Source organism: Podarcis filfolensis (genome assembly GCF_964270895.1).
Source record: "Podarcis filfolensis genome assembly, chromosome: 9".
In the NCBI taxonomy this organism is placed as follows: domain Eukaryota; kingdom Metazoa; phylum Chordata; class Lepidosauria; order Squamata; family Lacertidae; genus Podarcis; species Podarcis filfolensis.
In genome coordinates this window covers 65332843-65348351 of record NC_139610.1, presented here as the reverse complement: position 1 = coordinate 65348351, position 15509 = coordinate 65332843, and the positions used below count along the sequence as shown (strand labels likewise).

The 15509-nt window shown below is 45.8% G+C and overlaps 1 protein-coding gene across 1 annotated transcript in view; it reads left to right on the top strand.

The window, feature by feature from the left end:
* BMP3 (bone morphogenetic protein 3) overlaps positions 1 to 13040 on the top strand; it is a 36033-nt gene extending 22993 nt beyond the window's left edge. The window contains 1 exon segment of the mRNA XM_083571503.1: positions 10076 to 13040. Within this exon segment, the coding sequence (XP_083427629.1) occupies positions 10076 to 10267 (192 nt within the window). The 3' untranslated portion in view covers positions 10268 to 13040.
* Positions 13041 to 15509: the final 2469 nt, after the last annotated feature.

Below are 15509 nucleotides of genomic sequence, written 5' to 3'. Positions count from 1 at the left end.
CTATGCATAATATTAGTTACGTGGGTGGCACTGTGGGTTAAACCACAGAGCCTAGGGCTGGCCGATCAGAAGGTCGGCGGTTTGAATCCCTGTGACAGGGTGAGCTCCCGTTGCTCAGTCCCTGCTCCTGCCAACCTAGCAGTTCGAAAGCATGTCAAAGTGCAAGTAGATAAATAGGTACCACTCAGGTGGGAAGGTAAACGGTGTTTCCGTGCGCTGCTCTCGTTCGCCAGAAGCAGCTTAGTCATGCTGGCCACATGACCCGGAAGCTGTACGCCGGCTCCCTCGGCCAATAAAGCGAGATGAGCGCCGCAACCCCAGAGTCACCCGTGACTGGACCTAATGCTCAGGGGTCCCTTTACCTTTTTTACTATGCATAATATGAAGAAATACTTATTTTCGCCTGTCCTGAACCTTTCAACATTCTGTTTCAGTTTTGTTGGGTGTCCACAAGTTCTAGTGCCAAGAGAGAGGGAGAAAAATCTTTCCTCTATCCTCTTTTTCCATGTCATTGTTATTACTGGTGCTCTCCTGAAGTTCAGACCTATCTTGTAGTGGCTCATCCTGGCATCCTAACCCCCTCTTGCTGTGTGCCTCCTTCCACAAACCTACGCTAAGAGAATGGCAGCCAGGCAGGCCAGTGTGGAGAGCTTCGTAAGCAGCAACCTAATCTTTTAACTGAAGGGGCGTCTTCACCCCCATCGCTCAGCCCAGACACTGAGGTCCTCCTCTGAGTGTCTTCTCCTGGTTTCAGGGAACCAGGCGGAGGGCCTTCTCGGTAGTGGCACGCTCCCTGTGGAACGCCCTCCCTTCAGATGTCAAAGGAGATAAAGAACCACAGTGGTACCTCCGTTACGAATGGGATCTGTTCCGGAGGCCTGGCTGTATCCCGGAAATTCCGTAACCGGAGGACCGCTTCTGCGCACACACGCGGCGCCGCAGAGCGCTTCTGCGCACATGCAAGTGGCAAACCCACTTCCGGGTTTGCCGCATTCACAACCCGAAAGTTACGTTACTCGAAGGTAGCGTAACCCGAGGGTCCACTGTACATAACTTTTGGAAGACATCTAAAGGCAGCTCTGTATTGGGGAGTTTTTAACGTTTGATGCTTTATTATGTTTTACATGTTTGCTGAGCCACCCAGAGTGGCTGCGGGAACCCAGCCAGATGTGCGGGATATAATTATTATTATTATTATTATTATTATTATTATTATTATTATCAACTCTTGGGTGCCCCTGGCCATGTCGGCCCTATCATTAGGCAGAGTGAGGTGACCGACTCAGGCAGCTGATGTTGGGGAGCAGCAACGAGGTTCTGGAAGGCAAAGTGCTTGACCCTGTGGCCCTCAAGTGCAGTGAATGTTGAAGTTGCCAATGTTGAAGTAAGATTCAGTTGCCCATTTCATCAGTTCCTGTGCCTGGAACGGTGTGTGCAGATGGCTGCCTTTGGTTTGAAAAGGAATTCTCCCCTGCTGATGATGCCGTATGACAATGGTGTGTTTTTATTTTAAATTTTTGGGTTTCTGACTATTAATAGGCCTTTTTTTTTTGTTATTCCGCCAACATTTGACCTTTCACAAAGCCCTTAAGGCTGCTTACAATTTGAAACAACACCCCAAGAATACTGCGTATAAAGCCACAAAAAATTGCAAAAAAGAATTAAGCATCAGTAACAACTACATTTAAGCAGAAGAACAGCAAACAAAAGTCATGTTAGAGTCCCCTAAAGACTCGTGAAACAAAAGATTTTGTCATTTCCCCATATAATGTTTCAAAGGATTGCTTCTGGTAGACCTCTTCCTTTCAAGGGAACTCTAGAGGAAAAGCACGTGGTGCATCCACTGGGGTTGAAAATAAGTAGGGCTGATTCTGGTCAGTGCCTGGATGGGGCCTAGAGATGTGCAGCAGGGGCAAGGGCATTTAGAGACATTAAATGCAGTTTGCATTTGATTTGCTCTCCAAAGTGCAACCATCCTGTGAAATTTGCACTTCTCTGAATTTTGCAATGCAATGCCAGTCTTCTCATAGAACTGTACAGTTGGAGGGACCCTGAGGATCATCTAATCCAATCCTCTGCAATGCTGGAATACGCAGCTCTCCCATACGGGGATCGAACCTGCAACCTTGGCATTATCAGCGCCATGCTCTAACCAACTGAGCTACTTGGGCAATGAGGACTTTTCCTTCACATTTTTGCAAAGTGATTATCCCTTATCTAATGCACCTTTGTGCGATATTCTCTGTGACGTAATGCACTTGTATATGTCGTTTTCACTAATATATGCATTTACATCCACCTTAATATATGCTTTTTAATACACATTACTTGGCTGGAGAGCTGCACTGCAAAATTCAGAGAAGCGCAAACCGGGGAAGGATTGCTGTGTTTTGGTTTGCTTACCGTATTTTTCGCTCTATAAGACGCGCCTAGTTTTTAGAGGAGGAAAACAAGGGGAAAAAATATTCTGAATCAAATGTTGTTGAAGAGGCTTGCGCGGCTATCCCTGAAGCCAGAACAGCAAGAGGGGTTGCTGCGCAGCAATCCCTCTTGGTGTTCTGGCTTCAGCGATAGCTGCGCAGCCTGCATTCGCTCCATAAGACGCACACACATTTCCCCTTACTTTTTAGGAGGAAAAATGTGCGTCTTATAGAGCAAAAAATACGGTATTTTTTTTTTCACAAGACGGCTCACCATCTTAAGTGCAAGTTCAGCCGGGTTGCCTTTAAATGTGAACTGCACCAAATTCTTCCTCCCTTCCTATGGACTAATGGTGTGACTTGATACAAGGCAGCTTCCTCTGCTCCTTTGTAACTACTCACACTTCTTCCTTTTCCCCTTCCTTGCCGTGTTTCCATTAACCCCCTCTTGCTCGGGTAGGCATCCTGGATATCCAGATGCAGACCAGCTGGGAGCTGGGGGAGATAATAAAACCGGAGAGGTGGAGAGGGGAAATCCATGTGGATTTGAATCATTACCACTCTGTCTGTCTTAACAGCCCTACTTTCATCTAGCTTCCCAAAAACATGTCCGTAGGTGTCTGAGGACACTCATCATTTTATTTTATTTTACACTTCATGTGTTTTCTACAGGAAACACCTGCGCAACACAAAAGGTGGCTGTTGTGCAAAATCTTGAGCTGCTCTAATGCAGAGACAAATATATGCGCCGAAAAGTACTGCAGGCAGAGGACTGGGCATTCCAACAGTCCCACACATAAAGAATTGCTACTCAGAGGGAAAGCTGGGACAAAAAATTGCTTCTGAAAAGGAATTCCCTTTTCTTATCTACTCTGTAGCTCAGGGGTGATGGAGAACCTCAAGCCCAGGAGGCAAATGTGGGGGTGGGCAGGCCTCTCTAGATGGCCCTTGGGAATCCCTACAGCTCACACCCTCCTGGAGTGCTTTTGCCTGCATGGAATGTGTCATTGACCTGTGACAATGCTTCTTGTTTGCATGGATGGAAGGTTTGGGGGTGTGCAGCAACCCTCTGGTTTTGTGTGTGGCTGAAATGCAACATATGGGTAAAAGGTAAGAGCCACATCCACTTTTGTTTCTGGCCTTCAGGCATCGTTGTTGTTGTTGTTTAGTCATTTAGTCATGTCCGACTCTTTGTGACCCCATGGACCAGAGCACGCCAGGCACTCCTGTCTTCCACTGCCTCCCGCAGTTTGGTCAAACTCATGCTGGTAGCTTCGAGAACACTGTCCATCCATCTCGTCCTCTGTTGTCCCCTTCTCCTTGTGCCCTCTATCTTTCCCAACATCAGGGGCTTTCCCAGGGAGTCTTCTCTTCTCATGAGGTGGCCAAAGTATTGGAGCCTCAGCTTCAGGATCTGTCCTTCCAGTGAGCACTCAGGGCTGATTTCCTTCAGAATGGAGAGGTTACCCTCCAACATTTCTCCAATGAAAACAGGGACATCCTATTTTGACAACAACAACAGTTTTATTATATATTCACCCAGCCCATCTGACTGTGTCGCCCCAGCCACTCTGGGCAGCTTTCAACATATATAAAAAAATAATAAAACATTTAGAAACTTCCCCATACAGGGCTGTCCCTGGAGAATTTGCTGATCACCAATTTGGGGAGCAGAGGCTGCTGTTGTAGCTGCTCTGACTCTGGGGCCTGCAGGAGGTTTAGATACCAAGAGCCTTCAGAATATACCTATGCCTATTTATTTATTTTACTAGTTGCAGCTATTTATTCAAAATATTTTGTCCTGCCTTTCCCATATAATGTTCCAGGTGGTGAACAGGCTTGTTTCTTTAGCTGATAAACATATTAGTCCTGTCTTGCAAATAAAATTGTCAGATGTTACCAGTCCATGAGTGTTTTCACCAGCCCATCTGTCTGAGCTCATGGCATTAGTCACCTGTATTGACAATCATAAAAAGGTGGCGGGTGGAAGTCTTACTATTTATTTACAAAATGTTCCCTAACTGCTCACTGACAATCATGCAAGCCACTATTTACAAGCCTGCATTGGTCAGTTTTGTTGCCGCTGCCGCTGTTGCTGCTTCGTGGGTCAACGTACACATAACATTATTAACACTTTTCGAAAAGGAGGCTTAAATTGCCCACTTTGGTTTTGAAGAAAAAGCAGCAGTGCCCCCAATACAGATGGGAGCCCCCACATCATTTTTTTTTATTTTGTAATTTGCACACACACACACATACCACAGAGAGAGATGCTATTATTTCCCCATGACTTTGGCCAGCCACCTCAGTCTTATCTACCTCACAGAATAAAAAGATGGGGAAGAATATATGTTGTGTGCTTTTATTGCTGTAAACTGCAATTTTTTTATTATACAGTAGAACCTCGGGTTATGTACCGTCCTCCTTACGAACGCTTTGGGTAATGAGTTCCACTAACCTGGAAGTAGATGTTCCTGGTTGCGAATTTTGTCCCAGGATGCGAGCAGAAGTCGTGCAACGGCGGCAGCGGGAGGCCCCATTAGCGAAAGCATGCCTCATGTTAAGAACAGTTTCGGGTTAAGAACGGACCTACGGAATGAATTAAGTTTGTAACCAGAGGTACCACTGTATAGCAATACTGGCAATCCTTGTTTTGTGCATGGGGTTATGTTCCAGGTCCCCATGTGTCAGTTCTGGCTGGGCCTGTGTAAAATGTTCTGCCCCACCCAGTTCCACCCTTTTGGTGATGTTTAGTGACTTTTAATGACGTTTTAATGACGGGTGGCAGTGTGGGTTAAACCACAGAGCCTAGGACTTGCCGATCAGAAGGTTGGCAGTTCGAATCCCTGTGACGGGGTGAGCTCCTGTTGCTTGGTCCCTGTTCCTGCCAACCTAGCAGTTTGAAAGCACACCAAAGTGCAAGTAGATAAATAGGTACCGCTCTGGCAGGAAGGTAAACAGCGTTTCCGTGCGCTGCTCTGGTTCACCATAAGTGGCTTAGTCATGCTGGCCACATGACCCGGAAGCTGTACGTCGGCTCCCTCGGCCAATAAAGTAAGATGAGCGCCGCAACCCCAGAGTCGGTCACGACTGGACCTAATGGTCAGGGGTCCCTTTACCTTTACCTTTAATGACATTTTCAGGTCACTTCTGGGTTTGGCGCCATGTGATCAAGCGTCAATTGGATGCACGTAAATCGGCCATTGCCTGTGCACAAATATTTTTGCAATTAATAATGTAATGCCATCTTGAACACTTTGAAGGAAATATATGCTACAAATGTGCCAAATGGATGAACAAGCAATCTGATTCTAACAGCAGGAAGGAGGCACGAAACTCAACTCTCTCTGGGCCGGCTGATGCTTATAGCTCCCAAAGAACTTTTTGGATAGCTGAGTCCACTTCCAGGGTCAGAGTTCAGCTGATGAGAACAGCAGCTCAGGAGAGAAGCTTCAGGCAGGCAGAAGGATTCCCTTCTCCTCGCTCAGACACTTGATCAGAGCAGTTTTGTGTCTAAACACATAGAACTGCAGCCCTCACATCTAGTATGACCCTGTGGGTCAGTTTTCACGATGGGTAGCCCATGTGATGCTTTGGACGACAACTCTCATTGGTCCCAGGCAGCAACACAAATTGCTAGGGATGATGGGAATTGTAGTTCAGCAAACTCTGGGGCGGTGGGACACCATACTGGCAGGCTCTGTTTCCTAGTTCTGGAGAACCAAATGGCGTCACTTAGACTGCACTGTATTGCTTCAAGTGCCGTACTGTACGTTCATATAAAAACTGCACATAGGAAATGAACAGCGAGGGCAAGGGGAATCCTCCTTGACATGCTCTTTTACTATAGCCTGAAGACCATGAAAAACTTTACAGCTTGATTCTGTTGAATGTCTAGGCTGGCTCTGAGTAACAAGAGGTTCATTCATATTTCTTAGTGCAGTGCCTGGAAGGGAAAACCAAGAGTTTTAAATTTAAACTGAAAACCGCATCCAAGCAAGGCTCTGCGTCAACCGGAGAGTAGTTGCTCTCATACCACAACCGTGCAGGAAGGGTACCGCAGGCCAGCAAACATCTTTATTGCTATTTTGTGCATAAAACCACAAAAGCAGAACAATAAACTCACAACCCCTTTCAGAAACTGTAATTGACTTTGGAGAAGCATAACCTCCCAGCGTTCCTAATAAAATAGACTTGACATCAGCAGAGCACCTGTTTCCAATTCCTTTTAGCTCATAAGACACAATGGATATTTCATGGATCCCTAATGCAACCTTTTGTTCCTGGCATTCGGTGAGAGCAAAAGGACCTTAGAAAATTCCTGCGCATGCCTAGGGATAGCATAAGAGCCTTCATTTCTCTGTCCTAATTCGTATGCCTGCAGTAAAATAGTCTTCTCCTGTTTTCTGACTTCATTTTGTACATACTCTAAAGACGTGGGACCTCTAGAAATGTTTCTGGAAAAGAAATCCAGACAATGGGCTCGAAGGTCTCCTCCTCTTCCCTGCCCTACTCCACCCCACATTTTATGGATTACATCCTTTAACAGGAACACTGGGGGCTGGGGGAGGAACAAAAGACAGAGAACAATATATTGCAAATTATTTTTGCATAAGATATTGACTGGCTCAAACAGCAGCGCATTGAAGAACCCCCTTTTCCCATTTTGGGGTGTTAATAGATGCAACAGAGATCTCTTTATAAACTGCTACACCTTCCATTTCAGCAAATCATCCATGGAAAGGGAGAGAGGTCTGCTGGCATTATGTTCCATTTTGGAGAGGAATTTAAAGATTACCGGGAGGGAAATTGCATCTTGCACTGAAATTAAAAACACATCTTACCCGCCTGCTCTTGAATGGAGTGAGAGGCCAAATTCAACGAAGTGCATGTGCAGCAGCCAGAGATAGCCGTACATAGCGTGATAAGGGGAGCTGGAATCTGCCTGGATTAGCTGTTTGATGGGGAAGGGGCAGAGAGGGGACAGAACACAGTCCCCACTTTTCTCCCGAAGAGCTGGCTCATATTCCAGCTAAGCTGCTTTCTGGGCTACAAACATGCAGTCCTGGTAACTGGAGTCAGCTGGGGGAACATATTGTTGTTGTTTAGTCGTGTCTGACTCTTCATGACCCCATGGACCAGAGCACGCCAGGCACTCCTGTCTTCCACTGCCTCCCGCAGTTTGGTCAAACTCATGCTAGTAGCTTTGAGAACACTGTCCCACCATCTCATCTTCTGTCGTCCCCTTCTCCTTGTGCCCTCCATCTTTCCCAACATCAGGGTCTTTTCCAGGGACTCTTCTCTTCTCATGAGGTGGCCAAAGCATTGGAGACTCAGCTTCAGGATCTGTCCTTCCAGTGAGCACTCAGGGTGGATTTCCTTCAGAATGGATAGGTGTGATCTTCTTGCAGTCCACAGGACTCTCAAGAGTCTCCTCCAGCACCATAACTCAAAAGCAATAATTCTTTGGCGACCAGTCTTAATTGTGGTCCAGCTCTCACTTCCATACATCACTTCCGGGAAAACCATATGGGCACCATCAATTTGGACGCATGTTCCCACATCCAGTTAGGAAACCTGATTTTGCATAGGCATGGCCGCTAATGTGCATGTTCGGCAAGATGCGCTTTGTTGCTACTAATAATTGCAGGAAACTATCTTAACAGATCAAGGGACGCGGGTGGCGCTGTGGGTAAAACCGCAGCGCCTAGAACTTGCCAATCGCATGGTCGGCGGTTCAAATCCCCGCGGCGGGGTGCGCTCCCGTCGTTCGGTCCCAGCGCCTGCCAACCTAGCAGTTCGAAAGCACCTCCGGGTGCAAGTAGATAAATAGGGACTGCTTACCAGCGGGAAGGTAAACGGCATTCCGTGTGCTGCGCTGGCTCGCCAGATGCAGCTTGTCACGCTGGCCACGTGACCCGGAAGTGTCTGCGGACAGCGCTGGCTCCCGGCCTATAGAGTGAGATGAGCGCACAACCCTAGAGTCTGGCAAGACTGGCCCGTACGGGCAGGGGTACCTTTACCTTTACTTATCTTAACAGATCAAGGCGGAAACATTTTTCTGCCCAAAGGGTGCATTTCCTTCTAGGCAGCCTTCACAGGAGGGGTGGTTGGCACATGCCAGCTGTGGGTGAGGCCAATGGCGCAGAAGGGGGGGCACAGAGACAGTTGCTCTGAGCACAAAATTGCTAGGGGTGCAAAATTTCAACACCCAGCGCTGCCTCAATATAGCTCTGCACTTCTGTCGCTGGGCTCCATTGAAAATGGCTTCTCTGTGTGAACCAGGAAGTGATCTCTCCAAACAATGGAACGGCTTCTCTTTTCTTATCTCTGCAGCTACGATCTTCTGGGTGACGCAGACGCTGTTAGGCAGTTGAGTGCGCATGCGTACTCCATCCATTTCCCTCCCTCTGCGTGGCCCCGGGCGCTGGCAGCTCACACTAGGCCACTGGTGGGGTCAGAGGCAAAAGAGGGCAGAGAATTACATGTGAATTTTACCTTTTTGCAGTAGGCTAGTATCTACCCAGAACTCACACACCTCTCTCCATCCCCCAGGAAACCAAAAAGTTTTATCAGAGCTGGAGGACACATTCCAACCAGACAAAAACACTGGGCGGGCACGATGTTGGGCTGGTGAGAGGTGTGACCTGGTGAAAGAGGGTTTGTTACCTACCTAAGGAGAGTCCAACGGGCCAAACAGAGAGAGCCACATTCAGCCCCTGTCCTTTTATAGAAAATACAGAGCAAGTCAAGTATAAACTGGGCAGCCTCTGTTTATTACATCATGAGCTCTTAAGAGGAAGGATGGCATGCAGTGGTTTGTGAATTTTATTTGATAAGTGATATCCTACATACAAAAGGTGGCATTTTGACATGCAAACGGTTCGTAAATTGCATTTGATAAGCAATATTCAACATGGCAGCTATTTCAAGCCCTGGGTCACCAACCAGTTGTTCTATCAGAGCTGGTTTTCAGATCAGTTAAGGAAGGTGTACAGTGTCCAATAAGATGGCTTGATTGAGGATTTATTTCACTTATATAAACTGTAATGTGCACAATTAATTAGTAATGCTAACCTATGTGCAGTAGCTGGAGGAACTCATTGAACTCCATAAACATGTAGGACTGGGAGCTGCAAGCCTTCCAAGTTACTTTATCTCTAATCAACCTGAAATAATGCCAAACCAAACTGAGATATTAGAACATACAGTGAATTTTTTTAATATATATATAACCTGCCTTATTTTCAAAGGATAATCAAGGTGGCTAACAAACCCATGTATCCTGTATCTGACGAAGTGTGCATGCACACGAAAGCTCATACCAAGAACTAACTTAGTTGGTCTTTAAGGTGCTACTGGAAAGAAAATTTTTTTTTTTTGTTTTGACCATGTATCCTAACAACCCTGAAATACGGAGCGATCCCTGTTCAAACCGTAAGGGCAAAATATTCATGCCAGAACCCCAACAACAAATTCCTAAACAGCAATCAAAGCTAAAGCATCGGAATAAACCATCGTTCTTTCAGTGAAGCCTTGGCGATTAAACCTGGTATGAAAGCACTGCAGATCTGTTCATGGTGGTGCTGTTGTAAAGGATCAGTTAAACATTGTGTGTTCCCAGCCCAGTTAACTGCTGTTCTTCTCTTCTGCAGGCCTTGAAGCCCTCCAACCATGCAACTATCCAAAGCATTGTGAGAGCTGTGGGTGTGGTCTCTGGGATTCCAGAGCCTTGCTGCGTCCCAGACAAGATGTCGTCTCTCAGCATCTTATTCTTCGATGAAAACAAGAACGTGGTACTCAAAGTCTACCCAAACATGACAGTGGAATCCTGCGCCTGCAGATAACACCCTCCCCTGCAACCCAAGAAGCCTTATCTTAAAAAACAACACCTCCTGCGTTGACTTTGTTGCTTAACAGTTCTCCCCACCTGACCCCATTTTGCACTGCCAATGCATTTCATTCTCCAAAGATTTTTAAACAAGTATGAATGAAAAGATGTGCAGGAGCCAAGAAGGAACACACCATAGGTTGCCACAATGTGGAAGGACTAGACTGTAACTTTCTTACTGTGAGAATATGGTGGTGGGGGAATGGAAAGCTCAGCACCAGTAAAGCAAGCAACAAACCTTGTTGTTGCAAGCTATGCATGGGGGGGAATGAAATCTGCAAAGAACTTGTCAAGATGATATGAAGATTGGCAGGAAGACCATTTCGTATATTTCTGTACAAAGCTTTGTAAATGGTTCATTAAAACTGCTGGTTTTTTCAATCCACTCTTTTAGAATCTAGTGGTGAAGGAGATTTAAGATATATGTTATGCGTCTGAAGCAAAGCTTTCTGCCTTAGGTTACAGGAGAACTTCCCAAAGTGCTGAACAACACAATCGGTTCTGACATACCCAAAGAACCTAAGAAAATCCAGTGTAAGGTGTTTATTTCCCTGTTGTGGCATGTCAGAAGGGCTCTGTGTTTGTGCGTGCCTCTACACAGACAAGGGCTTCCTTTCGCAGAGTAATGGAAACCTTTATGTTGCAATCAAAAAATATTCTTCTCTTTGCATATCTACTAAAGATCAATATGCACGGGCAGTCAATCCAACAAAATCCTACTTGTTGATCTAGTGCTGGTCTTTGCAGGAATGTGGAAGAGAAAAGTAGGGGACTCCCAGGAGGTTGCTATGGCCCTCCAGATGTTGCTGTACAACCCCCACCACCCCTGGCCATTGGCCATGCTTGCTGGGGCTGATGGGAGTTGGAGGTCAGCAACGTTTGGAGGGCCAAAGGTTACCTACAACTTCTTTGTGCAATGGACAGCTCCTAGTGCTGGTAGTTAAGCCCTGTCAGGTGTGATTTAAACATGATCGTGTGTGTATGCATTTTTCAGCTTCCTGGTGCGAGGTTCCACGTGCTCAGTGACATGTATGAACCTGATCACTAGCACTCATGTATGCAGTTTCAGCCTGCTAGAATCGTGTGTTTGTAAGGAATGGCTACTTGGCATGCTAATGTCATGTGCACAGGTGCCTGCAAGCCGGTTGAAATAAGAATGGAAGGAGAACCGTGCTGGATCAGGCCAAGGGGTCAGGGAGAGGCTGATGGGAAAATCTCAAGCAGGATCTGTTCTGGCCACCTGCAATTCCCAAGCAGGCAGCATACAAAATCCTTAATGCCCAGAGCCCTGCCTGGGTCATCCTCTCCACCCCCCAAAATGTGTTGCATCACATTTAGAGCATCCCTCACTGTTGAGGAACGGAGTACAGTTCCTCCCCAAAACAGCACTGGCGCAAGGAGAGCTTGAGTTCACCAAAGCCAATGAGCAAGCTGATACAAAATCATATGGCAGGTTCCAATTACAGCAAAACCACATTTCCTGATGTGGACCACGAAAAGCTGCAAACATTTGGACAAAAAAAGGTTGCGTCCCATAACAGAAGATTTACTCATGGCTGCAACGAATTCCTGGATCTTGCACTTTTGAATTTTCTGCCCTGTCTACTCCCTCCCTGCTAGCAATGGCTTTCTCATGTAATTCTTGATCAAGCTGTCCCTGTGCTGGTGCTACGTATGAAATCATGAAAGCTGAGCGACGTCCACTTTCATAGCCTTAGAGCAATACTGCGCAGACGTATCGAGTGTAGCACAAGGCTGCTAAACTGCATATCCATGAGCTCAGCTTTATTCAGTGGAACCAAAGACTAAGCAGAGGCTGAGTCATTAGCCCATGACCTTCTGGAATTATAAACTATCCAGCCTGCAATCATATATCATGGCTAGGCAATCGGATTAGCAGGCAAACAGTGCATAGGTTGAGAGTTATTTGGTCTCATGCTTGCAGATGAAAATTGGGGAGTAGCGTCTGCTTTTGTCAGAGGAAGTCGGTGCTGAATGCAATGCGTGCAGATGTGTGCGCTTTGACCACACTACCTGGAAAGGCCAGCGCTTGGGATGGACTTTGACATATGATTGCTATGCATCTCACAGAAGATACGAAGTGCCTTCCAGTCTCTGCCAATAAAACACTGTGCATCTTTCTTGTATTCAAGCAAAACTCTAGAGCTTGGAATGGAGCGGAAAGCTTTCATTTCCAGCTCACTAGAGTTATATTGCAGCTTCAAAGGGTTGGTTCCTCTTGCTGGGGAGCTGACAATATTAAGCTATTTCCTTTCCCATTTTTATTTTAAATTAAAATAAGACTTTGTACATTTTTATTTTTATTTTGCTTAGGAATTGTAATGCTTGTACAGTTGGCGTCAGTAAAGTTAAAAGGAAAAAAAAAAACAAACCCAGAGGATATTTGTATATAGAAAGAAGCTTCTATTCATGCCTTTAATTTATTTTATGTTTGTTGCCTTCCTGTGTGTTAATTAATTTCCACTTTTTAGTACTCTCAAAAACATTGGTTTTTGCGTTAATTTTACAAAATTATGTATCTATGATTAGAGGAGCTGCATGCCATCGAAACCAAATTTACGGGATGGAGGCACACTGAGAAGGGACACTTTTCACTACTGATGTATAAGCTTGCCTGACTTGTATTTGTTTTTCTCCTTCAGTAATAGGAATTTTTCACTGCAAACTACTATGTACAAGTAAAAAAAAAAATTTTTTTTAAATGTGAATCTTCATTCTCTCTCTTGATTTTTAATATCACTTTGCACAGAATAGTTTAAAACAGGATACACGCTCCCTCCTTGTTTTGTAAAGGATGACAAACAGGTTTTAAATAAATAAATAGGCTTTCAGTTTGGAAGAAGTTCCTTTTTTAAAAAAAAACAAAAAACGCAAATTGTCACTCTCTGTACTTAAGGTAAAGGTACCCCTGCCCGTACGGGCCAGTCGTGTCCGAATCTAGGGTTGTGCGCCCATCTCACTTAAGAGGCCGGGGGCCAGCGCTGTCCGGAGACACTTCCGGGTCACGTGGCCAGCGTGACGAAGCTGCTCTGGCGAGCCAGCACCAGCACAGCACACGGAAACGCCGTTTACCTTCCCGCTATAAAGCGGTACCTATTTATCTACTTGCACTTAGGGGTGCTTTCAAACTGCTAGGTGGGCAGGAGCTGGGACCAAAAGACGGGAGCTCACCCCGCCGCGGGGATTCGAACCGCCGACCATGCGATTGGCAAGCCCTAGGCACTGAGGTTTTACCCACAGCGCCACCCACGTTCCCGTACTTAAGGTAGGTTACAGGAAATAGAATTGATGTCAGTTGAACTATACAACACCCCACTGCTGTAACCCATCAAGCACTTGATGCTCTTAGTAAGGGCCACAGCTCAGGGTTAAGACACCTGCTTTGCATGCAGAAGGTCGCAGGATCGATCCCTGCCATCTTCAGATAGCACTGGGAGTGTCCCATATCTGAAACCCTGTAAAATTGCTGGTGGGTGCCATAGATAATACTGAGCTAGATGGACTAGGGTAGTTTTGTATGTTCCGACCACTCTCCACATTAGGGACGCGGGTGGCGCTGTGGGTTAAACCACAGAGCCTAGGACTTGCTGATCAGAAGGTCAGTGGTTTGAATCCCCGTGATGGGGTGAGCTCCCATTGCTCGGTCTCTGCTCCTGCCAACCTAGCAGTTTGAAAGCACGTCAAAGTGCAAGTAGATAAATAGGTACCGCTCTGGAGGGAAGGTAAATGGCGTTTCCGTGTGCTGCTCTGGTTCGCCAGAAGCGGCTTAGTCATGCTGGCCACATGACCCGGAAGCTGTACACCAGCTCCCTCAGCCAATAAAGCGAGATGAGCGCTGCAACCCCAGAGTCGGTCACGACTGTACCTAATGGTCAGGGGTCCCTTTACCTTTACCTTTACCACTCTCCACACAGACTTCCTGCAGTTCCAAGCAACAAAAGTCCCTAGAAGATTGGGCATGTATCATAGTAAGTCAAAGGCTAGCCAGGACTGCAATAGGCAGACACATGGGTTGACGGTAGTGAATTGCAGAAATAACCTATACTTAGAAGAAGTTTTCCCCAATGTGGCCAGCGCTAGCGACTCATTGTTGACAGCCATAAGCTGCTAAATTGCCGGTTGTGTTGAATGCAATGGGTGTTGCTCTGTTGATGGAAGGCATCTGTGAACAGAATGCAGCGGGAGGGAATTATAAGTAAATTTCCCACCCCCTATTGCCTGCAAATCCAAAATCTGAACTGAATAAAAATGAGAAAGAGAGATGACCCAATCACGATAGATTCGCCCATTGTAGCTGAAGTTAAGAAATATTTCATTTTGGTGTGTTAGGAATGTAGGGGGCCTGTAATAGTGAAGTTCCTCTGTGTGGATGGGATACTACTCTGGAGAACAAAAGGACTGAGACTGGTTTTGATGAGCTAAAAAATGTTAGGGTTTTAAACCGGATACAGCCTTTTCTGGGTTGGTTGAGCAACTAACCAGATTTTAACGGGAATGGGAATTAGTTTGTGGCCCACCAGAAAGGATTGGTTTATGAGAAGCGGATTCTTTGCACGCCGTATCACCATAAAAGAGAATGATAAGATGGCAAAGAAAAGCGCAACTTTTTCATAAAACAGCTTTTGAAAAATCCCCATGTGGTGAAGGAAGGGGCAAGAGAAGTCTTTTATCTAAACATTCCAGAGATCAAAGTTCTCTTTTCTTTTCCATTCTTCAATGCACATTGCAGGTTTCCGCCCCCGAAAAAGATGTTAGGTAAGACCTGGGTAAAACTTCAAAGCCAAATTAAAAAAAAAGGTGGCATGTTGAAAAGAGGCAATTCAGGTGGGAAAGGGTTGGTGATATTTATGTGCATGCATTCATTTATACAGAAGTAAAATAGATGTTGTTTGTTCTCTGAGCTGTTGCGAGGAGAGCATTAAAGCACTTGGAAGATTTTTAAAAAAAGCTTTTAATGCAAAGTTCTGTAGGAATACTACACCTGGATAAGACTGAAAGCCCATCAAGTCAATTGTTCTGTGGCCAGCCAGATGTTCAGATGTTCAGTGCCAGATTATCACATAAGAAGAGCAGGTCTATAGGCCTTCTAGGGGCCTCGCAACAGTGGATCTAAATACTATTGACTTGATCTTGAAAGACAATTACAAAAGCGTATTAGGAGATAATTTGCAAGCCTC